The 26,418-nt window shown below is 46.8% G+C and overlaps 1 protein-coding gene across 1 annotated transcript; it reads right to left on the minus strand.

The window, feature by feature from the left end:
• wasf3b (WASP family member 3b) lies at positions 1 to 26,150 on the minus strand (the record flags this gene model as incomplete). The annotated part of the gene is made up of 8 exons (XM_084151805.1): positions 1 to 158; positions 15,160 to 15,458; positions 16,012 to 16,269; positions 16,541 to 16,722; positions 16,830 to 16,947; positions 17,271 to 17,424; positions 19,188 to 19,322; positions 26,018 to 26,150. 8 exons carry the CDS (start codon positions 26,148 to 26,150, stop codon positions 1 to 3), a joined length of 1,437 nt encoding a protein of 478 aa, XP_084007931.1.
• Positions 26,151 to 26,418: the final 268 nt, after the last annotated feature.

Consider the following 26,418-nt stretch of genomic DNA (forward strand, 5'->3'; position numbering starts at 1 on the left):
TTAGTCGGACCAGTCGTTCTCCTCCAGCTCTGAGTCATCCTCGGAGTCAGAGTACTCAACGGCGATGCGTCTGGACAGGATGGTGGCCACGTCGTTCCCTACAGGCTCCCTCTTAGCCTGCTGATCCTGCTGCTCCTGACCCTTCTTCAACTGGATACCTACAGCCAGGAAGAGACAGTTAGTCACAGACACACTTCAACTGGATACCTACAGCCAGGAAGAGACAGTTAGTCACAGACACACTTCAACTGGATACCTACAGCCAGGAAGAGACAGTTAGTCACACTTCAACTGGATACCTACAGCCAGGAAGAGACAGTTAGACACCCTTCAACTGGATACCTACAGCCAGGAAGAGACAGTTAGTCACACTTCAACTGGATACCTACAGCCAGGAAGAGACAGTTAGTCACACTTCAACTGGATACCTACAGCCAGGAAGAGACAGTTAGACACCCTTCAACTGGATACCTACAGCCAGGAAGAGACAGTTAGTCACACTTCAACTGGATACCTACAGCCAGGAAGAGACAGTTAGTCACAGACACACTTCAACTGGATACCTACAGCCAGGAAGAGACAGTTAGACACACTTCAACTGGATACCTACAGCCAGGAAGAGACAGTTAGTCACAGACACACTTCAACTGGATACCTACAGCCAGGAAGAGACAGTTAGTCACACTTCAACTGGATACCTACAGCCAGGAAGAGACAGTTAGTCACAGACACACTTCAACTGGATACCTACAGCCAGGAAGAGACAGTTAGTCACAGACACACTTCAACTGGATACCTACAGCCTGGAAGAGACAGTTAGACACACTTCAACTGGATACCTACAGCCAGGAAGAGACAGTTAGACACAGACACACTTCAACTGGATACCTACAGCCAGGAAGAGACAGTTAGACACACTTCAACTGGATACCTACAGCCAGGAAGAGACAGTTAGACACCCTTCAACTGGATACCTACAGCCTGGAAGAGACAGTTAGACACACTTCAACTGGATACCTACAGCCAGGAAGAGACAGTTAGACACCCTTCAACTGGATACCTACAGCCAGGAAGAGACAGTTAGACACCCTTCAACTGGATACCTACAGCCAGGAAGAGACAGTTAGACACCCTTCAACTGGATACCTACAGCCAGGAAGAGACAGTTAGACACAGACACACTTCAACTGGATACCTACAGCCAGGAAGAGACAGTTAGACACAGACACACTTCAACTGGATACCTACAGCCAGGAAGAGACAGTTAGACACCCTTCAACTGGATACCTACAGCCAGGAAGAGACAGTTAGACACCCTTCAACTGGATACCTACAGCCAGGAAGAGACAGTTAGTCACAGACACACTTCAACTGGATACCTACAGCCAGGAAGAGACAGTTAGACACAGACACACTTCAACTGGATACCTACAGCCAGGAAGAGACAGTTAGGCACAGACACACATCAACTGGATACCTACAGCCAGGAAGAGACAGTTAGACACAGACACACTTCAACTGGATACCTACAGCCAGGAAGAGACAGTTAGGTACAGACACACTTCAACTGGATACCTACAGCCAGGAAGAGACAGTTAGGCACAGACACACTTCAACTGGATACCTACAGCCAGGAAGAGACAGTTAGTCACAGACACACTTCAACTGGATACCTACAGCCAGGAAGAGACAGTTAGACACAGACACACTTCAACTGGATACCTACAGCCAGGAAGAGACAGTTAGACACAGACACACTTCAACTGGATACCTACAGCCAGGAAGAGACAGTTAGTTACAAACACACTTCAACTGGATACCTACAGCCAGGAAGAGACAGTTAGTCACAGACACACTTCAACTGGATACCTACAGCCAGGAAGAGACAGTTAGGCACAGACACACTTCAACTGGATACCTACAGCCAGGAAGAGACAGTTAGTCACAGACACACTTCAACTGGATATCTACAGCCAGGAAGAGACAGTTAGACACAGACACACTTCAACTGGATACCTACAGCCAGGAAGAGAGACAGTTAGTCACAGACACACTTCAACTGGATACCTACAGCCAGGAAGAGAGACAGTTAGTCACAGACACACTTCAACTGGATACCTACAGCCAGGAAGAGACAGTTAGTCACAGACACACTTCAACTGGATACCTACAGACAGGAAGAGACAGTTAGGCACAGACACACTTCAACTGGATACCTACAGCCAGGAAGAGACAGTTAGACACAGACACACTTCAATTGGATACCTACAGCCAGGAAGAGACAGTTAGGCACAGACACACTTCAACTGGATACCTACAGCCAGGAAGAGACAGTTAGACACAGACACACTTCAACTGGATACCTACAGCCAGGAAGAGACAGTTAGTCACAGACACACTTCAACTGGATACCTACAGCCAGGAAGAGACAGTTAGACACAGACACACTTCAACTGGATACCTACAGCCAGGAAGAGACAGTTAGACACAGACACACTTCAACTGGATACCTACAGCCAGGAAGAGACAGTTAGACACAGACACACTTCAACTGGATACCTACAGCCAGGAAGAGACAGTTAGACAAAGACACACTTCAACTGGATACCTACAGCCAGGAAGAGTCTGTTAGGCACAGACAAACTTCAACTTGATACCTACAGCCAGGAAGAGACAGTTAGACACAGACACACTTCAACTGGATACCTACAGCCAGGAAGAGACAGTTAGACACAGACACACTTCAACTGGATACCTACAGCCAGGAAGAGTCTGTTAGGCACAGACAAACTTCAACTTGATACCTACAGCCAGGAAGAGACAGTTAGTTACAGACACACTTCAACTGGATACCTACAGCCAGGAAGAGAGACAGTTAGTCACAGACACACTTCAACTGGATACCTACAGCCAGGAAGAGACAGTTAGTCACAGACACACTTCAACTGGATACCTACAGCCAGGAAGAGACAGTTAGTCACAGACACACTTCAACTGGATACCTACAGCCAGAAAGAGAGACAGTTAGGCACAGACACACTTCAACTGGATACCTACAGCCAGGAAGAGACAGTTAGTCACAGACACACTTCAACTGGATACCTACAGCCAGGAAGAGACAGTTAGACACAGACACACTTCAACTGGATACCTACAGCCAGGAAGAGACAGTTAGACACAGACACACTTCAACTGGATACCTACAGCCAGGAAGAGACAGTTAGACACAGACACACTTCAACTGGATACCTACAGCCAGGAAGAGACAGTTAGACACAGACACACTTCAACTGGATACCTACAGCCAGGAAGAGACAGTTAGTCACAGACACACTTCAACTGGATATCTACAGCCAGGAAGAGACAGTTAGACACAGACACACTTCAACTGGATACCTACAGCCAGGAAGAGAGACAGTTAGTCACAGACACACTTCAACTGGATACCTACAGCCAGGAAGAGACAGTTAGACACAGACACACTTCAACTGGATACCTACAGCAAGGAAGAGACAGTTAGACACAGACACACTTCAACTGGATACCTACAGCCAGGAAGAGACAGTTAGACACAGACACACTTCAACTGGATACCTACAGCCAGGAAGAGACAGTTAGACAAAGACACACTTCAACTGGATACCTACAGCCAGGAAGAGTCTGTTAGGCACAGACAAACTTCAACTTGATACCTACAGCCAGGAAGAGACAGTTAGACACAGACACACTTCAACTGGATACCTACAGCCAGGAAGAGACAGTTAGACAAAGACACACTTCAACTGGATACCTACAGCCAGGAAGAGTCTGTTAGGCACAGACAAACTTCAACTTGATACCTACAGCCAGGAAGAGACAGTTAGACACAGACACACTTCAACTGGATACCTACAGCCAGGAAGAGACAGTTAGTCACAGACACACTTCAACTGGATACCTACAGCCAGGAAGAGACAGTTAGTCACAGACACACTTCAACTGGATACCTACAGCCAGGAAGAGACAGTTAGTCACAGACACACTTCAACTGGATACCTACAGCCAGAAAGAGAGACAGTTAGGCACAGACACACTTCAACTGGATACCTACAGCCAGGAAGAGACAGTTAGTCACAGACACACTTCAACTGGATACCTACAGCCAGGAAGAGACAGTTAGACACAGACACACTTCAACTGGATACCTACAGCCAGGAAGAGACAGTTAGACACAGACACACTTCAACTGGATACCTACAGCCAGGAAGAGACAGTTAGACACAGACACACTTCAACTGGATACCTACAGCCAGGAAGAGACAGTTAGACACAGACACACTTCAACTGGATACCTACAGCCAGGAAGAGACAGTTAGTTACATACACACTTCAACTGGATACCTATAGCCAGGAAGAGACAGTTAGACACAGACACACTTCAACTGGATACCTACAGCCAGGAAGAGAGACAGTTAGTCACAGACACACTTCAACTAGATACCTACAGCCAGAAAGAGACAGTTAGGCACAGACACATTTCAACTGGATACCTACAGCCAGGAAGAGACAGTTAGTCACAGACACACTTCAACTGGTACCTACAGCCAGGAAGAGACAGTTAGTCACAGACACACTTCAACTGGATACCTACAGCCAGGAAGAGACAGTTAGTCACAGACACACTTCAACTGGATACCTACAGCCAGGAAGAGACAGTTAGTCACAGACACACTTCAACTGGATACATACAGCCAGGAAGAGACAGTTAGTCACAGACACACTTCAACTGGATACCTACAGCCAGGAAGAGACAGTTAGGCACAGACACACTTCAACTGGATACCTACAGCCAGAAAGAGAGACAGTTAGGCACAGACACATTTCAACTGGATACCTACAGCCAGGAAGAGACAGTTAGACACAGACACACTTCAACTGGATACCTACAGCCAGGAAGAGTCTGTTAGGCACAGACAAACTTCAACTTGATACCTACAGCCAGGAAGAGACAGTTAGTTACAGACACACTTCAACTGGATACCTACAGCCAGGAAGAGAGACAGTTAGTCACAGACACACTTCAACTGGATACCTACAGCCAGGAAGAGACAGTTAGTCACAGACACACTTCAACTGGATACCTACAGCCAGGAAGAGACAGTTAGTCACAGACACACTTCAACTGGATACCTACAGCCAGGAAGAGACAGTTAGTCACACTTCAACTGGATACCTACAGCCAGGAAGAGACAGTTAGACACCCTTCAACTGGATACCTACAGCCAGGAAGAGACAGTTAGTCACACTTCAACTGGATACCTACAGCCAGGAAGAGACAGTTAGTCACACTTCAACTGGATACCTACAGCCAGGAAGAGACAGTTAGACACCCTTCAACTGGACACCTACAGCCAGGAAGAGACAGTTAGTCACACTTCAACTGGATACCTACAGCCAGGAAGAGACAGTTAGTCACAGACACACTTCAACTGGATACCTACAGCCAGGAAGAGACAGTTAGACACACTTCAACTGGATACCTACAGCCAGGAAGAGACAGTTAGTCACAGACACACTTCAACTGGATACCTACAGCCAGGAAGAGACAGTTAGTCACACTTCAACTGGATACCTACAGCCAGGAAGAGACAGTTAGTCACAGACACACTTCAACTGGATACCTACAGCCAGGAAGAGACAGTTAGTCACAGACACACTTCAACTGGATACCTACAGCCTGGAAGAGACAGTTAGACACACTTCAACTGGATACCTACAGCCAGGAAGAGACAGTTAGACACAGACACACTTCAACTGGATACCTACAGCCAGGAAGAGACAGTTAGACACACTTCAACTGGATACCTACAGCCAGGAAGAGACAGTTAGTCACACTTCAACTGGATACCTACAGCCAGGAAGAGACAGTTAGTCACACTTCAACTGGATACCTACAGCCAGGAAGAGACAGTTAGACACCCTTCAACTGGACACCTACAGCCAGGAAGAGACAGTTAGTCACACTTCAACTGGATACCTACAGCCAGGAAGAGACAGTTAGTCACAGACACACTTCAACTGGATACCTACAGCCAGGAAGAGACAGTTAGACACACTTCAACTGGATACCTACAGCCAGGAAGAGACAGTTAGTCACAGACACACTTCAACTGGATACCTACAGCCAGGAAGAGACAGTTAGTCACACTTCAACTGGATACCTACAGCCAGGAAGAGACAGTTAGTCACAGACACACTTCAACTGGATACCTACAGCCAGGAAGAGACAGTTAGTCACAGACACACTTCAACTGGATACCTACAGCCTGGAAGAGACAGTTAGACACACTTCAACTGGATACCTACAGCCAGGAAGAGACAGTTAGACACAGACACACTTCAACTGGATACCTACAGCCAGGAAGAGACAGTTAGACACCCTTCAACTGGATACCTACAGCCTGGAAGAGACAGTTAGACACACTTCAACTGGATACCTACAGCCAGGAAGAGACAGTTAGACACCCTTCAACTGGATACCTACAGCCAGGAAGAGACAGTTAGACACCCTTCAACTGGATACCTACAGCCAGGAAGAGACAGTTAGACACCCTTCAACTGGATACCTACAGCCAGGAAGAGACAGTTAGACACAGACACACTTCAACTGGATACCTACAGCCAGGAAGAGACAGTTAGACACAGACACACTTCAACTGGATACCTACAGCCAGGAAGAGACAGTTAGACACCCTTCAACTGGATACCTACAGCCAGGAAGAGACAGTTAGACACCCTTCAACTGGATACCTACAGCCAGGAAGAGACAGTTAGTCACAGACACACTTCAACTGGATACCTACAGCCAGGAAGAGACAGTTATACACAGACACACTTCAACTGGATACCTACAGCCAGGAAGAGACAGTTAGGCACAGACACACATCAACTGGATACCTACAGCCAGGAAGAGACAGTTAGACACAGACACACTTCAACTGGATACCTACAGCCAGGAAGAGACAGTTAGGTACAGACACACTTCAACTGGATACCTACAGCCAGGAAGAGACAGTTAGGCACAGACACACTTCAACTGGATACCTACAGCCAGGAAGAGACAGTTAGTCACAGACACACTTCAACTGGATACCTACAGCCAGGAAGAGACAGTTAGACACAGACACACTTCAACTGGATACCTACAGCCAGGAAGAGACAGTTAGACACAGACACACTTCAACTGGATACCTACAGCCAGGAAGAGACAGTTAGTTACAAACACACTTCAACTGGATACCTACAGCCAGGAAGAGACAGTTAGTCACAGACACACTTCAACTGGATACCTACAGCCAGGAAGAGACAGTTAGGCACAGACACACTTCAACTGGATACCTACAGCCAGGAAGAGACAGTTAGTCACAGACACACTTCAACTGGATATCTACAGCCAGGAAGAGACAGTTAGACACAGACACACTTCAACTGGATACCTACAGCCAGGAAGAGAGACAGTTAGTCACAGACACACTTCAACTGGATACCTACAGCCAGGAAGAGAGACAGTTAGTCACAGACACACTTCAACTGGATACCTACAGCCAGGAAGAGACAGTTAGTCACAGACACACTTCAACTGGATACCTACAGACAGGAAGAGACAGTTAGGCACAGACACACTTCAACTGGATACCTACAGCCAGGAAGAGACAGTTAGACACAGACACACTTCAATTGGATACCTACAGCCAGGAAGAGACAGTTAGGCACAGACACACTTCAACTGGATACCTACAGCCAGGAAGAGACAGTTAGACACAGACACACTTCAACTGGATACCTACAGCCAGGAAGAGACAGTTAGTCACAGACACACTTCAACTGGATACCTACAGCCAGGAAGAGACAGTTAGACACAGACACACTTCAACTGGATACCTACAGCCAGGAAGAGACAGTTAGACACAGACACACTTCAACTGGATACCTACAGCCAGGAAGAGACAGTTAGACACAGACACACTTCAACTGGATACCTACAGCCAGGAAGAGACAGTTAGACAAAGACACACTTCAACTGGATACCTACAGCCAGGAAGAGTCTGTTAGGCACAGACAAACTTCAACTTGATACCTACAGCCAGGAAGAGACAGTTAGACACAGACACACTTCAACTGGATACCTACAGCCAGGAAGAGACAGTTAGACACAGACACACTTCAACTGGATACCTACAGCCAGGAAGAGTCTGTTAGGCACAGACAAACTTCAACTTGATACCTACAGCCAGGAAGAGACAGTTAGTTACAGACACACTTCAACTGGATACCTACAGCCAGGAAGAGAGACAGTTAGTCACAGACACACTTCAACTGGATACCTACAGCCAGGAAGAGACAGTTAGTCACAGACACACTTCAACTGGATACCTACAGCCAGGAAGAGACAGTTAGTCACAGACACACTTCAACTGGATACCTACAGCCAGAAAGAGAGACAGTTAGGCACAGACACACTTCAACTGGATACCTACAGCCAGGAAGAGACAGTTAGTCACAGACACACTTCAACTGGATACCTACAGCCAGGAAGAGACAGTTAGACACAGACACACTTCAACTGGATACCTACAGCCAGGAAGAGACAGTTAGACACAGACACACTTCAACTGGATACCTACAGCCAGGAAGAGACAGTTAGACACAGACACACTTCAACTGGATACCTACAGCCAGGAAGAGACAGTTAGACACAGACACACTTCAACTGGATACCTACAGCCAGGAAGAGACAGTTAGTCACAGACACACTTCAACTGGATATCTACAGCCAGGAAGAGACAGTTAGACACAGACACACTTCAACTGGATACCTACAGCCAGGAAGAGAGACAGTTAGTCACAGACACACTTCAACTGGATACCTACAGCCAGGAAGAGACAGTTAGACACAGACACACTTCAACTGGATACCTACAGCAAGGAAGAGACAGTTAGACACAGACACACTTCAACTGGATACCTACAGCCAGGAAGAGACAGTTAGACACAGACACACTTCAACTGGATACCTACAGCCAGGAAGAGACAGTTAGACAAAGACACACTTCAACTGGATACCTACAGCCAGGAAGAGTCTGTTAGGCACAGACAAACTTCAACTTGATACCTACAGCCAGGAAGAGACAGTTAGACACAGACACACTTCAACTGGATACCTACAGCCAGGAAGAGACAGTTAGACAAAGACACACTTCAACTGGATACCTACAGCCAGGAAGAGTCTGTTAGGCACAGACAAACTTCAACTTGATACCTACAGCCAGGAAGAGACAGTTAGACACAGACACACTTCAACTGGATACCTACAGCCAGGAAGAGACAGTTAGTCACAGACACACTTCAACTGGATACCTACAGCCAGGAAGAGACAGTTAGTCACAGACACACTTCAACTGGATACCTACAGCCAGGAAGAGACAGTTAGTCACAGACACACTTCAACTGGATACCTACAGCCAGAAAGAGAGACAGTTAGGCACAGACACACTTCAACTGGATACCTACAGCCAGGAAGAGACAGTTAGTCACAGACACACTTCAACTGGATACCTACAGCCAGGAAGAGACAGTTAGACACAGACACACTTCAACTGGATACCTACAGCCAGGAAGAGACAGTTAGACACAGACACACTTCAACTGGATACCTACAGCCAGGAAGAGACAGTTAGACACAGACACACTTCAACTGGATACCTACAGCCAGGAAGAGACAGTTAGACACAGACACACTTCAACTGGATACCTACAGCCAGGAAGAGACAGTTAGTTACATACACACTTCAACTGGATACCTATAGCCAGGAAGAGACAGTTAGACACAGACACACTTCAACTGGATACCTACAGCCAGGAAGAGAGACAGTTAGTCACAGACACACTTCAACTAGATACCTACAGCCAGAAAGAGACAGTTAGGCACAGACACATTTCAACTGGATACCTACAGCCAGGAAGAGACAGTTAGTCACAGACACACTTCAACTGGTACCTACAGCCAGGAAGAGACAGTTAGTCACAGACACACTTCAACTGGATACCTACAGCCAGGAAGAGACAGTTAGTCACAGACACACTTCAACTGGATACCTACAGCCAGGAAGAGACAGTTAGTCACAGACACACTTCAACTGGATACATACAGCCAGGAAGAGACAGTTAGTCACAGACACACTTCAACTGGATACCTACAGCCAGGAAGAGACAGTTAGGCACAGACACACTTCAACTGGATACCTACAGCCAGAAAGAGAGACAGTTAGGCACAGACACATTTCAACTGGATACCTACAGCCAGGAAGAGACAGTTAGACACAGACACACTTCAACTGGATACCTACAGCCAGGAAGAGTCTGTTAGGCACAGACAAACTTCAACTTGATACCTACAGCCAGGAAGAGACAGTTAGTTACAGACACACTTCAACTGGATACCTACAGCCAGGAAGAGAGACAGTTAGTCACAGACACACTTCAACTGGATACCTACAGCCAGGAAGAGACAGTTAGTCACAGACACACTTCAACTGGATACCTACAGCCAGGAAGAGACAGTTAGTCACAGACACACTTCAACTGGATACCTACAGCCAGAAAGAGAGACAGTTAGGCACAGACACACTTCAACTGGATACCTACAGCCAGGAAGAGACAGTTAGTCACAGACACACTTCAACTGGATACCTACAGCCAGGAAGAGACAGTTAGACACAGACACACTTCAACTGGATACCTACAGCCAGGAAGAGACAGTTAGACACAGACACACTTCAACTGGATACCTACAGCCAGGAAGAGACAGTTAGACACAGACACACTTCAACTGGATACCTACAGCCAGGAAGAGACAGTTAGACACAGACACACTTCAACTGGATACCTACAGCCAGGAAGAGACAGTTAGTTACATACACACTTCAACTGGATACCTACAGCCAGGAAGAGACAGTTAGGCACAGACACACTTCAACTGGATACCTACAGCCAGGAAGAGACAGTTAGACACAGACAAACTTCAACTGGATACCTACAGCCAGGAAGAGAGACAGTTAGTCACAGACACACTTCAACTAGATACCTACAGCCAGAAAGAGACAGTTAGGCACAGACACATTTCAACTGGATACCTACAGCCAGGAAGAGACAGTTAGTCACAGACACACTTCAACTGGTACCTACAGCCAGGAAGAGACAGTTAGTCACAGACACACTTCAACTGGATACCTACAGCCAGGAAGAGACAGTTAGTCACAGACACACTTCAACTGGATACCTACAGCCAGGAAGAGACAGTTAGTCACAGACACACTTCAACTGGATACATACAGCCAGGAAGAGACAGTTAGTCACAGACACACTTCAACTGGATACCTACAGCCAGGAAGAGACAGTTAGGCACAGACACACTTCAACTGGATACCTACAGCCAGAAAGAGAGACAGTTAGGCACAGACACATTTCAACTGGATACCTACAGCCAGGAAGAGACAGTTAGACACAGACACACTTCAACTGGATACCTACAGCCAGGAAGAGACAGTTAGTCACAGACACACTTCAACTGGATACCTACAGCCAGGAAGAGACAGTTAGGCACAGACACACTTCAACTGGATACCTACAGCCAGGAAGAGACAGTTAGGCACAGACACACTTCAACTGGATACCTACAGCCAGAAAGAGAGACAGTTAGGCACAGACACACTTCAACTGGATACCTACAGCCAGGAAGAGACAGTTAGTCACAGACACACTTCAACTGGATACCTACAGCCAGGAAGAGACAGTTAGACACAGACACACTTCAACTGGATACCTACAGCCAGGAAGAGACAGTTAGACACAGACACACTTCAACTGGATACCTACAGCCAGGAAGAGACAGTTAGACACAGACACACTTCAACTGGATACCTACAGCCAGGAAGAGACAGTTAGACACAGACACACTTCAACTGGATACCTACAGCCAGGAAGAGACAGTTAGACACAGACACACTTCAACTGGATACCTACAGCCAGGAAGAGAGACAGTTAGTCACAGACACACTTCAACTAGATACCTACAGCCAGAAAGAGACAGTTAGGCACAGACACATTTCAACTGGATACCTACAGCCAGGAAGAGACAGTTAGTCACAGACACACTTCAACTGGTACCTACAGCCAGGAAGAGACAGTTAGTCACAGACACACTTCAACTGGATACCTACAGCCAGGAAGAGACAGTTAGTCACAGACACATTTCAACTGGATACCTACAGCCAGGAAGAGACAGTTAGTCACAGACACACTTCAACTGGTACCTACAGCCAGGAAGAGACAGTTAGTCACAGACACACTTCAACTGGATACCTACAGCCAGGAAGAGACAGTTAGTCACAGACACACTTCAACTGGATACCTACAGCCAGAAAGAGAGACAGTTAGGCACAGACACACTTCAACTGGATACCTACAGCCAGGAAGAGACAGTTAGTCACAGACATACTTCAACTGGATACCTACAGCCAGGAAGAGACAGTTAGACACAGACACACTTCAACTGGATACCTACAGCCAGGAAGAGACAGTTAGACACAGACACACTTCAACTGGATACCTACAGCCAGGAAGAGACAGTTAGACACAGACACACTTCAACTGGATACCTACAGCCAGGAAGAGACAGTTAGACACAGACACACTTCAACTGGATACCTACAGCCAGGAAGAGACAGTTAGTTACAGACACACTTCAACTGGATACCTACAGCCAGGAAGAGACAGTTAGACACAGACACACTTCAACTGGATACCTACAGCCAGGAAGAGAGACAGTTAGTCACAGACACACTTCAACTAGATACCTACAGCCAGAAAGAGACAGTTAGGCACAGACACATTTCAACTGGATACCTACAGCCAGGAAGTGACAGTTAGTCACAGACACACTTCAACTGGATACCTACAGCCAGGAAGAGACAGTTAGTCACAGACACACTTCAACTGGATACCTACAGCCAGGAAGAGACAGTTAGTCACAGACACACTTCAACTGGATACCTACAGCCAGGAAGAGACAGTTAGGCACAGACACACTTCAACTGGATACCTACAGCCAGAAAGAGAGACAGTTAGGCACAGACACACTTCAACTGGATACCTACAGCCAGGAAGAGACAGTTAGACACAGACACACTTCAACTGGATACCTACAGCCAGGAAGAGACAGTTAGTCACAGACACACTTCAACTGGATACCTACAGCCAGGAAGAGACAGTTAGTCACAGACACACTTCAACTGGATACCTACAGCCAGGAAGAGACAGTTAGGCACAGACACACTTCAACTGGATACCTACAGCCAGAAAGAGAGACAGTTAGGCACAGACACACTTCAACTGGATACCTACAGCCAGGAAGAGACAGTTAGACACAGACACACTTCAACTGGTTACCTACAGCCAGGAAGAGACAGTTAGACACAGACACACTTCAACTGGATACCTACAGCCAGGAAGAGACAGTTAGACACAGACACACTTCAACTGGATACCTATAGCCAGGAAGAGACAGTTAGACAAAGACACACTTCAACTGGATACCTACAGCCAGGAAGAGTCTGTTAGGCACAGACAAACTTCAACTTGATACCTACAGCCAGGAAGAGACAGTTAGACACAGACACACTTCAACTGGATACCTACAGCCAGGAAGAGACAGTTAGACACAGACACACTTCAACTGGATACCTACAGCCAGGAAGAGTCTGTTAGGCACAGACAAACTTCAACTTGATACCTACAGCCAGGAAGAGACAGTTAGTTACAGACACACTTCAACTGGATACCTACAGCCAGGAAGAGAGACAGTTAGGCACAGACACACTTCAACTGGATACCTACAGCCAGGAAGAGAGACAGTTAGTCACAGACACACTTCAACTGGATACCTACAGCCAGGAAGAGACAGTTAGTCACAGACACACTTCAACTGGATACCTACAGCCAGGAAGAGACAGTTAGGCACAGACACACTTCAACTGGATACCTACAGCCAGAAAGAGAGACAGTTAGGCACAGACACACTTCAACTGGATACCTACAGCCAGGAAGAGACAGTTAGTCACAGACACACTTCAACTGGATACCTACAGTCAGGAAGAGACAGTTAGACACAGACACACTTCAACTGGATACCTACAGCCAGGAAGAGACAGTTAGACACAGACACACTTCAACTGGATACCTACAGCCAGGAAGAGACAGTTAGACACAGACACACTTCAACTGGATACCTACAGCCAGGAAGAGACAGTTAGACACAGACACACTTCAACTGGATACCTACAGCCAGGAAGAGACAGTTAGTTACAGACACACTTTAACTGGATACCTACAGCCAGGAAGAGACAGTTAGACACAGACACACTTCAACTGGATACCTACAGCCAGGAAGAGAGACAGTTAGTCACAGACACACTTCAACTGGATACCTACAGCCAGAAAGAGACAGTTAGGCACAGACACATTTCAACTGGATACCTACAGCCAGGAAGAGACAGTTAGTCACAGACACACTTCAACTGGTACCTACAGCCAGGAAGAGACAGTTAGTCACAGACACACTTCAACTGGATACCTACAGCCAGGAAGAGACAGTTAGTCACAGACACACTTCAACTGGATACCTACAGCCAGGAAGAGACAGTTAGTCACAGACACACTTCAACTGGATACCTACAGCCAGGAAGAGACAGTTAGTCACAGACACACTTCAACTGGATACCTACAGCCAGGAAGAGACAGTTAGTCACAGACACAATTCAACTAGATACAGGGAGGGAGAGACAGGTTAGACACAGTCAGCCAGTCAGTCAGACAGACAGAAAAGGCAAGTTTGTTGCGCATGGCCCGGGGCCCCGGGTGGGCACAGTTGTCTCATTCCATTGGTCCTAAAATGAAATCTCCACCCACCCGGGGCACCAGGCGATGCAAAACGTATTTGCCCACAGTCAAGTTAGTCAGACACACACACACACACAGACAGGTAGACAGACACACAGGCACACAGACACACACAATACCCCTGCCACAGAGACAGGTGGGTTAGATAGAGATACACACTCTTACCCATGCGTATGGCAGCAAGCAGATCACTACGAGCATCATTAACAGGCTGGGCGTTGTGGGGCATGGAGGACATCTTGAGAGTGGTAGAGTAGGAAGAGCCTGGAGGAGGGGGCGGAGGCATCGGGGGAGGTGGAGCCACCAGGGACCCAGCGAGTGCTGGTGGGGCCGGGTCATAGCCACCGGCTGATACCATTGGTCCTGGAGGAGGAAGTGGGCCTCCGGGGGGCATGGCAAAGGCAGATTGTGCCGATGGCATGAGAGGAGTGGGAGGAGGGCCGTTTCCATATCCCTCCATCATACTGAAAGAGAGAGGGAGAGAAGGTAGAGAGGCAGAGAGGGAGAGAGAGAGAGAGAGAGAGAGAGAGAGAGAGAGTGAGACGGTGGGCATGGCATTATACTGTAATAATCATCATAACCATTTCAGAAATAGAAAGCATCACATTTACCTGCCCCTCCACAAAAACATCTAACTTATAGCGATGTCATACTAACATCCTCTGACAAGTGAAGAAGAATGAAAAAACATGATGGCATTATTTGCACAGAGTTTATAGGGGAGTCATGCCAAGACCAAGGCAGTTGAGTGCACCAGTACAGTACTCGGTTTGTATGGGTGACAGTATAGACTCAAAGCCTAAGGCTTAGTCCCAGAGAGAATAAAGCCTGTTGTTCGTCATCAGATCAGATTTCCCCTGACACAAGACTCACCCAAACCCTAGAGTGACAACAAAAGAGTACACGTGGGTTTGTGTGTGTGTCTGTGTGCACATTTGAATGTTTATTTGAGTGTCCATTTACGCATCTGTCTGTCTGCCATGGTTTATGTATGTGTGTGTCTGTGCACTTGCTGACCTGTAGTCCACAGGTGGCAGAGATCCGTTCAAGTTCTCAGTGGGTGGGGGAGGGGGTGGAGCATTGTGGGGGCGACCCAGGGTGCCTCCCCTGTAGGCCACGGTTGCTCCCCTATAGTCCTTGTCCAGAGTGGCATGTCCCTGGGCAGCCAGCTGAGCAGCCAGGAGACTCGGGGGTGGGCCGGAGTATGTGTAGGCGTGACTAGCATGGTTGGTTGAGTTAGGGTAGTGGCGTTGGTGGTGGTCAGGCCCAAGACCCCTAGGAGAGATCGAAAGGGAGGGAGATGGAAAGAGAAAACGTTACAGAATGGCCAGCAGGGGGAGTAAGAGTACCGTAATTTCTCCCTGAACAGCAGAGGGAGACTAAACTATCATAGAATCTATACAGAAAAGTATTATACAGAAAAGTAATTATTCCATACTTTTTTACATTTCATATGTTATCTTATAAATGCAAATGTATTAATGTGTAAACTTTTCATTGACCTCATCTCATCATAATGTAAGTTTGTGTGTGTGTTTGGACTGACCTCATCTCAGGGGACAGTGATCCCTCGGAGGTGGCCCCTTGGTGGAGGGAGTGTGTGTGGCGGTGGTCAGGCCTCAGCTCCTTATCTAGGGCTAACATATTCCACTCCTGACGACGGTTCCGAGCCTTACGCACCTTCTTCACCTCCCTCTGCAACGTCCCGTCCACACAACGCTTCTGCTCCTGAGAGGAGAGACATATTAGTGGAGAAAGGGAGGAAGAGAAAGGTGGAGAGAAAGAGAAGGAGGAAGAGATACAAAGAAAGAAAGATAGGGAATTTTAGAGATTACTTTGTTCTTCCTCTTCTCTTTCCTCTTGTCCTCCGTGTCCTGCAGCATCGTTTCTCTCCACAGGTCGAAGAAGTAGGAGGGGTCAGTGTAGAACTTCAGCCCCTCCTTGTGGTCATCCCTACAGGGTCAAAGGGCAAACACGGGTCAGGGTTTATGAGAAATGAAGTCCACAACATTCCATTATGAGACTACAAAACAAGATTTTAGACTGCCCTGGGTAGTAGAGAAGTTAGACAGATCTGGTGAGGTATTTGACTCTGGGTTTAGACTGCCCTGGGTAGGAGACGTTAGACAGATCTGCTGAGGTATTTGACTCTGGGTTTAGACTGCCCTGGGTAGGAGACGTTAGACAGATCTGCTGAGGTATTTGACTCTGAGTTTAGACTGCCCTGGGTAGGAGACGTTAGACAGATCATAGAAAGGGAGGGGGAGATACCCCACCTATATTTGGAGAGGATGTTGAGGGGTGGAGGTTTGTCACTCAGGTTGTACATCTCCTTGACAGGGATGGGAACGCTCCTTGTGGATACCACCTGCTGGTCCTGGGCAGTACTGCTCTTAAACGCCTTCTTCATGTTGATGTCCTGCAGAGAGACTGAGGACAGAGAGAGAGGACAAACAGGGAGAAAAATAAGGGTATAGAGAGAGCGAGAACAAACAAGAGAGGGAGGGAGGGAGGACAAACAGAGAGAGGACCAAGAGAAAGAGAAGGTGAGGGAGATATGGGAGAAAAGAGAGGGGGACAGACAGGGTGTGAGAGAAGGATTTATACAGTGCATTCGGAAAGTATTCAGACCCCTTCCCTTTTTCCACATTTTGTTACGTTACAGCCTTATTCTAAAATTGATTAAATAAATACAAATCCTCATGAATTTACACACGATACCCCATAATGACAAAGTGAAAACAGAATTTTAGCAAATGTATTAAAAATAAAAAACAGAAATACCTTATTTACATAAGTATTCAGACCATTTGCTATGAGACTCGAAATTGAGCTCAGGTGCATCCTGTTTCCATTGATCATCCTTGAGATGTTTCTACAATTTGATTGGAGTCCACCTGTGGTAAATTCAATTTATTGGATATTATTTGGTAAGTCCCACAGTTGACAGTGCATGTCAGAGCAAAAACCAAGCCATGAGGTTTAAGGAATTGTCCGTAGAGCTCCAGTATTGTGTCAAGGCACAGATCTGGGGAAGGGTACCAAAACATTTCTGCAGCATTGAAGGTCCCCAAGAACACAGTGGCCTCAATCATTCTTAAATGAAAGAAGTTTGGAACCACCAAGACTCTTCCTAGAGCTGGCCGCCCGGCCAAACTGAGCAATCGGGGGAGAAGGGCCTTGGTCAGGGAGGTGACCAAGAACCCGATGGTCACTCTGACAGAGCTCCAGAGTTCCTCTGTGGAGATGGGAGAACCTTCCAGAAGGACAACCATCTCTGCAACACTCCACCAATCAGGCCTTTATGGTAGCGTGGCCAGACAGAAGCCAATTCTCAGTAAAAGGCACATGACAGCTCGCTTGGAGTTTGCCAAAAGGCACCTAAAGGACTCTCAGCCCATGAGAAACAAGATTCTCTGGTCTGATGAAACCAAGATTGAACTCTTTGGCCTGAATGCAAAGGAGGAAACCTGGCACCATCCCTATGGTGAAACATGGTGGTGGCAGCATCATGCTGTGGGTATGTTTTTCAGCGGCAGGGACTGGGAGACTAGTCAGTATTGAGGGAAAGATGAACGGAGCAAAGTACAGAGAGATTCTTGATGTTCATCTTCCAACAGGACAACGACCCTTGAGTAGCCTAGCCAGAGCCCGGACTTGAACATCTCTGGAGAGACCTGAAAATAGCTGTGCAGCGACGCTCCCCATCCAACCTGACAGAGCTTGAGAGGATCTGCAGAGAAGAATGGGAGAAACTCCCCAAATACAGGTGTGCCAAGCTTGTAGCGTCAAACTCCAAGAAGACTTGAGGCTGTAATCGCTGCCATAGGTGCTTCAACAAAGTACTGAGTAAAGGGCCTGAATACTTATGTAAATGTTATATTTCAGTTTGTTTGTTTTTATAAGTTTGCAAACATTTCAAATAAACTATTTTTGCTTTGTCATTATGGGGTATTGTGTGTAGATTCGTGAGGAAAGAAAACAATTTAATCAATTTTAGAATAAGGCTGCAACGTAACAAAATGTGGAAAAGGTCAAGGGGTCTGAATAATTTCCGAATGCACTGTATATCCTCAGTTTCAGCAATTTTTCCACACCTGACGTAACTCCCTAATGCAAAGGACCTCACATTACCGTGGCAACCAGTAATGACACCACTTCCTGTTTCCTGTGACCTCTAACCCCTGTCTTACCTTCCTCCACAGTGGAGTCCAGCTGGGTGACTTTGACAGCCAGACGGTCGATGCGGTCCTGCAGGGAGTTGGCTCTCAGGTAGAACGTGTTGGCCTCGTTGAACAACTCCCCAAATATGTCCTCTGCATGTTTACCTGCAGTACAAGGGTAGACAGACGGATCGTGTGTGGTTAGCATAACATTCTGGTGTACTAAATGATGCATACAGTGTGCAGCACACTGTGCACTGCACTTTGAGGAAACTATAGAGTAACTGTTCTGTTTATGACGACAGAAGGCAGATTTGAACAGGACCAAGCATCAACCAGACAACGGGAGATACAGCCATCGCTAAAGACAGCAATTACATTAAAGTCAGACTGGTAGACGCAATCAATTGAGATGGACTTGATGAATGGGACTATCAAAGACACATTTCTACCATTCTCCTGGTAACAAACTGAACTAAGAAATAGACCAGGGCATCACTGTTGTCATGTGAGGTCCTAGAAGAAAAATCCACAACAATCAGTCTTTGCAAGAACACGTCTGTTTAGGTCAGGCGTCAATACGCTTTAACAACACTAAGTTGTGTGTGTCAGAGGCACGCACACACACACACACACACAGGATGACCACTGGAAAAATATGTAGAGGAAGAAAGGAAGAGAGGTTCAGAATGTTTAAATCTGACCTCTCTTCATAGTTCTGACATTGTCACAAACACACACACACAAGGCAGAGTTCATCTCAGCCTATGCTACCCTCCAGTCCCTCGACTTCTTGGCGCTGACGGAAACATGGATTACCACAGAAAACACTGCTACTCCTAATGCTCTTTCCTCGTCTAACCATTTGTTCTCGCATACCCTGAGAGCATCTGGTCAGCGCGGCGGTGGCACAGGAATCCTCATCTCTCCCAAGTGGACATTCTCTCTTTTTCCCCTGACCCATCTGTCTATCTCCTCATTTGAATTCCATGCTGTCACAGTCACTAGCCCATTCAAGCTTAACATCCTTGTCATTTATCGCCCTCCAGGTTCCCTTGGAGAGTTCATCAATGAGCTTGACAAGTTCCTTTCCTGAGGATGGCTCACCCCTCACAGTTCTGGGTGACTTTAACCTCCCTACGTCTGCCTTTGTCTCATTTCTCTCTGCCTCCTTCTTTCCACTCCTTTCCTCTTTTGACCTCACCCTCTCACCGTCCCCCCCTACTCACAAGGCAGGCAATACGCTTGACCTCATCTTTACTAGATGCTGTTCTTCTACTAATCTCACTGCAACTCCCCTCCAAGTCTCCGACCACTACTTTGTATCCTTTTCTCTCTCGCTCTCCTCCAACACTACTCACTCTGCCCCTACTCAGATGGTAATGTGCCGTCGCAACCTTCGCTCTCTCTCTCCCGCTACTCTCTCCTCTTCCATCCTATCATCTCTTCCCTCTGCTAAATCCTTCTCCCTCCGATCTCCTGATTCTGCCTCCTCAACCCTCCTCTCCTCCCTTTCTGCATCTTTTGACTCTCTATATCCCCTATCCTCCCGGCCGGCTCGGTCCTCCCCTCCTGCTCCGTGGCTTGACGACTCATTGCGAGCTCACAGAAGAGGGCTCCAGGCAGCCGAGAGGAAATGGAGGAAAACTAGACTCCCTGCGGACCTGTCATATTTTCACTCCCTCCTCTCTACATTCTCTTCCTCTGTTTCCGCAGCTAAAGTCACTTTCTACCACTCTAAATTTCAAGCCTCTGCCTCTAACCATAGGAAGCTCTTTGCCACCTTCTCCTCCCTGCTGAATCCTCCTCCTCCTCCCCCTCCCTCCTCCCTCTCTGTGGATGACTTCATCAACCATTTTGAAAAGAAGGTTGACGACATCCGATCCTCATTTATTAAGTCAAATGACACCGCTGGTCCTGCTCACACTGCCCTACCCTATGCTTTGACTTCTTTCTCCCCTCTCTCTCCAGATGAAATATTGCGACTTGTGACGGCCGGCCGCCCAACAACCTGCCCGCTTGACCCTATCCCCTCCTCTTTTCTCCAGACCATTTCCGGAGACCTTCTCCCTTACCTCACCTCGCTCATCAACTCATCCTTGACCGCTGGCCATGTCCCTTCCGTCTTCAAGAGAGCGAGAGTTGCACCCCTCCTCAAAAAACCTACACTCGATCCCTCCGATGTCAACGACTACAGACCAGTATCCCATCTTTCTTTTCTCTCCAAAACTCTTGAGCGTGCCATCTCTAGCCAACTTTCCTGCTATCTCTCTCAGAATTACCTTCTTGATCCAAACCAGTCAGGTTTCAAGACTGGTCATTCAACTGAGACTGCTCTTCTCTGTGTCACGGAGGCTCTCCGCACTGCTAAAGCTAACTCTCTCTCCTCTGCTCTTATCCTTCTAGACCATTCCGCTGCCTTTGATACTGTGAACCATCAGATCCTCCTCTCCACCCTCTCCGAGTTGGGCATCTCCGGCACTGCTCACTCTTGGATTGCGTCCTACCTGACAGGTCGCTCCTACCAGGTGGCGTGGCGAGAATCTGTCTCTGCACCACATGCTCTCACCACTGGTGTCCCCCAGGGATCAGTTCTAGGCCCTCTCCTATTCGCTCTATACACCAAGTCATTTGGCTCTGTCAAATCCTCACATGGTCTCTCCTATCATTGCTACGCAGACGACACACAATTAATTTTCTCCTTTCCCCCTTCTGATAACCAGGTGGCGAATCGCATCTCTGCATGTCTGGCAGACATATCAGTGTGGATGTTGGATCACCACCTCAAGCTGAACCTCGGCAAGACGGAGCTGCTCTTCCTCCCGGGGAAGGACTGCCCGCTCCATGATCTCGCCATCACGGTTGACAACTCCATTGTGTCCTCCCAGAGTGCAAAGAACCTTGGCGTGACCCTGGACAACACCCTGTCGTTCTCCGCTAACATCAAAGTGGTGACCCGATCCTGCAGGTTCATGCTCTACAACATTCGCAGAGTACGACCCTACTTTACACAGAAAGCGGCACAGGTCCTAATCCAGGCACTTGTCATCTCCCGTCTGGATAACTGCAACTCGCTGTTGGCTGGGCTCCCTGCCTGTGTCATTAAACCCCTACAACTTATCCAGAACGCCGCAGCCCGTCTGGTGTTCGACCTTCCCAAGTTCTCTCATGTCACCCCGCTCCTCCGCACACTCCACTGGCTTCCAGTTGAGGCTCGCATCTACTACAAGACCATGGTGCTTGCCTACGGAGCTGTGAGAGGAACGGCACCTCCTTACCTTCAGGCTCTGATCAGACCCTACACCTAAACGAGGGCACTACGTTCATCCACCTCTGGCCTGCTAGCTCCCCTACCTCTACGGAAGCACAGTTCCCGCTCAGCCCAGTCAAAGCTCTTTGCTGCTCTGGCACCCCAATGGTGGAACAAGCTCCCCCACGACAGCGGAGTCACTGACCATCTTCCGGAGACACTTTAAACCCTACCTCTTTAAGGAATACCTGGAATAGTATAAAATAATCCTTCTACCTCCTTCCATAAAAAAAAAAGAAGTGGCTATCATAAGTTGAATGCACCAATTTGTAAGTCGCTCTAGATACGAGCGTCTGCTAAATGATGTAAATGTAAATGTAAATGTTCAATGGAGTGTGAGATGCTACGCTAGCCTCATGATTATACATATACCATTTCAACAGGGACAACTCCAATATAAAGTGTTCTTTCTCAAAGTTGCCGGGATGTCACGTGCATCACACTTATATCAGTACACTGGTAACAACCTAATCATTACCAAACTTCTATTAGATCAAATAAGCCTCATGTATCAAAATAGCAATTTATGGTTATCAATTTGACCCTCTCTCATTGCCCCCCATACAGAAACTCCTCGCTTGCTTCATAATTAATGATCTGTTTAACCTGGACAGATTTTGGGCAGAGATAAGGCTCTAGCTTAGCCTTCCTCTCTCTGTTTATATTTAACTCACACAGCTGCTGCTGAAAGGCCCACTCCCACCACAGGAACAATCACAATGTGGGCTCCCGAGTGGCGCAGTGGTCTAAGGCACTGCATCTCAGTGCTTGAAACGTCACTACAGACACCCTGGTTCGATTTACATTTGACATTTTAGTCATTTAGCAGACGCTCTTATCCAGAGCGACTTACAGTTAGTGAGTGCCTACATTATTTATTTTTATTTGTTCATACTGGCCCCCCGTGGGAAACGAACCCACAACCCTGGCGTTGCAAGCGCCATGCTCTACCAACTGAGCTACACGGGGCCCGATTCCATGCTGTATCACAACCGGCCGTGATTGGGAGTCCCATAGGGCGGCGCTCAATTGGCCCAGCGTCGTCCGGCATTGGCCGGTGTAGGCCGTCATTGTAAATAAGAATTTGTTCTTAACTGACTTGCCTTGTTAAATAAAGGTAAAGTAAAAAATGACCAAACAGGTTGATGTTTATTGGGATGAGTCTTGTCCTGGAGGCAGAACTGAGCGATTTTGGCTCAATTGGCTAAATTGTAAAAAGTCATTTAAAAAAATAGCTTTTTGGTGTTAATTTAAGGTTAGGGTTAGGCATTAGGGTTAGCAGTGTGGTTAAGGTTAAGCTTAGGGTTAAAATGTGATTAGTTGCCTCCAGTACAAGAGTCATCCCAATAAATGCTAAACTCCAATGACAGAGAAAGAGTGAGTGAGTATTTCTCTTTTGTTTATTATCTATTTCACTTGCTTTGGCATGTGTCATGGGGGCAGCAGGGTTATTCAGGCTATAACCCCTTAAGTCATAGTCACTCTGTTTAATGCTGTTATACTACAGCACACACCAGTGGTGTGTATTCATGGGAAGCCAGGCTTCCCCCAAAAATTGACAAGAAAATGGACCAAAAAAAGCATCTTTCATCTCTGTGTTTTCATAATCTTCCTTCAATTCGCAAGGCTAAGGCTGAATGTATCTCACCGGAGAAAGCATCCAAGCGAGCGAAACAGCGCTCTTCTGTCTCTGTATGTGTCGGCCATCTACATATCTGATTCCGTCTGGCCATAAAGAGTATGACATTGTTGCTGCCAGTAGCATTGAATGCAAGGGAAGACAGCGAGCATTTGGCCTTCCTTGATAAAATAAATATAAGATAATAGCCAATCAGCGTTGAGCTAAACTGAGCGAGTTCAACTGTGAATGGTCCTAGCGGACCAAAAAAAAGTGTCAAGGGAAGCCAATTTGGATTTGGCTTCACTCCTATCACAGAGAAATAAGTAATAGACAGAAACAACTTGAATTGTTGCATCTCGTTGTATTGTTGTCCTCCGGTGGCTAGCTAGCTAAAATTGGCCCTTTCCTAAATTAGCCATGGATGAAGATAGGGATTTGGACTTGTGGTTTTACTTAATTCTCCATACTGGCAATGATTATAACGGGGATTCTGATCCAACCATAAAATACATTGTGCCCTGGACTAAGAGGATGGAAGTTCAATCTGTAGCTAGATGTAGAAGGCTAATGTTAACTAGCTAACGTTGCCCATGAAAGGAAGTTAGGCTAGCGAGCAAGCATTTTAGCCAGGTAGCCTAGGACAACAAAAAATAAAAGCAATAACTGTATGACAGAGTCATAGGCCGTTTCGTCAACATGAAAGAGAGGAGGATGGCATTGGCTTTTCTCTACAAGTAGGGTGTCAACATGTTTTTTCTACTTGCACGAACGCACACACACACACAAATCAGAACCATGAACAGCCACATATATTACACATTTAGCTTACGTTGATTGGACTAAATACTTTTTTGTATCTTTTAGTTGTCACTGTATTAGACTAAGCATAGGTGATTTGATGATGTTGAAATGTTGAAGTTGAAATGGTGCTGGAATAGTGGAGGCAGCTCCTGTTTAACTTTGAGACTTGCAGTAACTCTCAGTGGTTCTAAATCAATAGTTGTTTAGTAGTCCGAAAATATCAGAAACATTAACTTTCTTGACCATGCTGTAGGTCATGTAACTGTTTGTTACATGTAATATGCTTTGTGGACTTCACCGGACAGAGGTTGCTCTCCGGTTTTGTGATGAAACAAAGACGTGGTTGAATTTATTCTGCCACTGTGTTTTTTCTTATTGTCTCGGCCTTTAGGCCTATATATCACGGTGTGAAGGCATATGACCTAACAGGTTATAGAGCAAACAATGCAATTATTACAAAACATAGGTTGTAATATGGCTTTTTTTCCCCTGACTTAGCTTCCCCATTGATTCTACCCACGCACCGCTACTGGTACACACAAACACAAATGTACACACACGTCCGGATGAATAGAATTTTGAGAATTATTTCAACAGGATAGCATACTGTACTCCCCCCTCCCCCCCCCTCCCTCCTCCCCCCTCCCCCCTCCCCCCTCCCTCCTCCCCCATCCCCCCTCCCCCCTCCCTCCTCCTGTGGGTGTCGGATGACGGTGTGAGTCTATTCTTGACCTTGAGACCTCTAGCCCTGATCCTGTTTCACTGACAAATCAATCACTGCTTAGACATCACTACATCATCAGGTCTTCTCACAATGTCAAACAGCACTGCAGCATGGTGACTATGAGATAGATAGTGATAAGATACTTTTTATGACAGGATATAACAGTAAACGTTTCTCACTGTTCAAATAAACCTACCATTAAAATTATAGACTGATAATTTCTTTGTCAGTGGTCAAACGTACAAAATCAGCAGGGGATGAAATACTTTTTTCCCTCACTGTATGTCATTGCCCTCTTCCCCACATAGACACCTATGAATAACATGCTTTACAAGTTTTATGTAGTGTGTGGTTAGTGCTCTCTGCTCTGTGTGTTCTGTGTGTTGTGTGTGTGTGTATCTTACTCAGGCTGCTGAGCTGGCGGATGATGGAGGAGAGGGTGTTGTTCATCACACACTCCAGCTCACTGCCGATGCCCTCTGGCAACTCCCCCCGGCACAGGTGGCGCGGGTCGATATTCCTCTTCACCAGAGGCATGGTGACTCCTCACACTGTTACACAGGAAGCACAGGAAACCCACAATACATATGATATATGACACACACTGTACTTACATAATGGATGTATTTACAGACACGTTTTCTACATTTTGTAAGTTATAACTATTGTAAGTATTATAAGCATACACACAATGCAAGGAGACATAGATATATACACACACAGCTAGTCACTGGGCCAGACGTATTAGCACACACTAACAAACACACAATACTATTCTTCGAAACAGGGTTAGTGAGGCTGGGCA

This window comes from Coregonus lavaretus (genome assembly GCF_964263955.1).
Source record: "Coregonus lavaretus genome assembly, chromosome: 34".
Lineage (NCBI taxonomy): Eukaryota > Metazoa > Chordata > Actinopteri > Salmoniformes > Salmonidae > Coregonus > Coregonus lavaretus.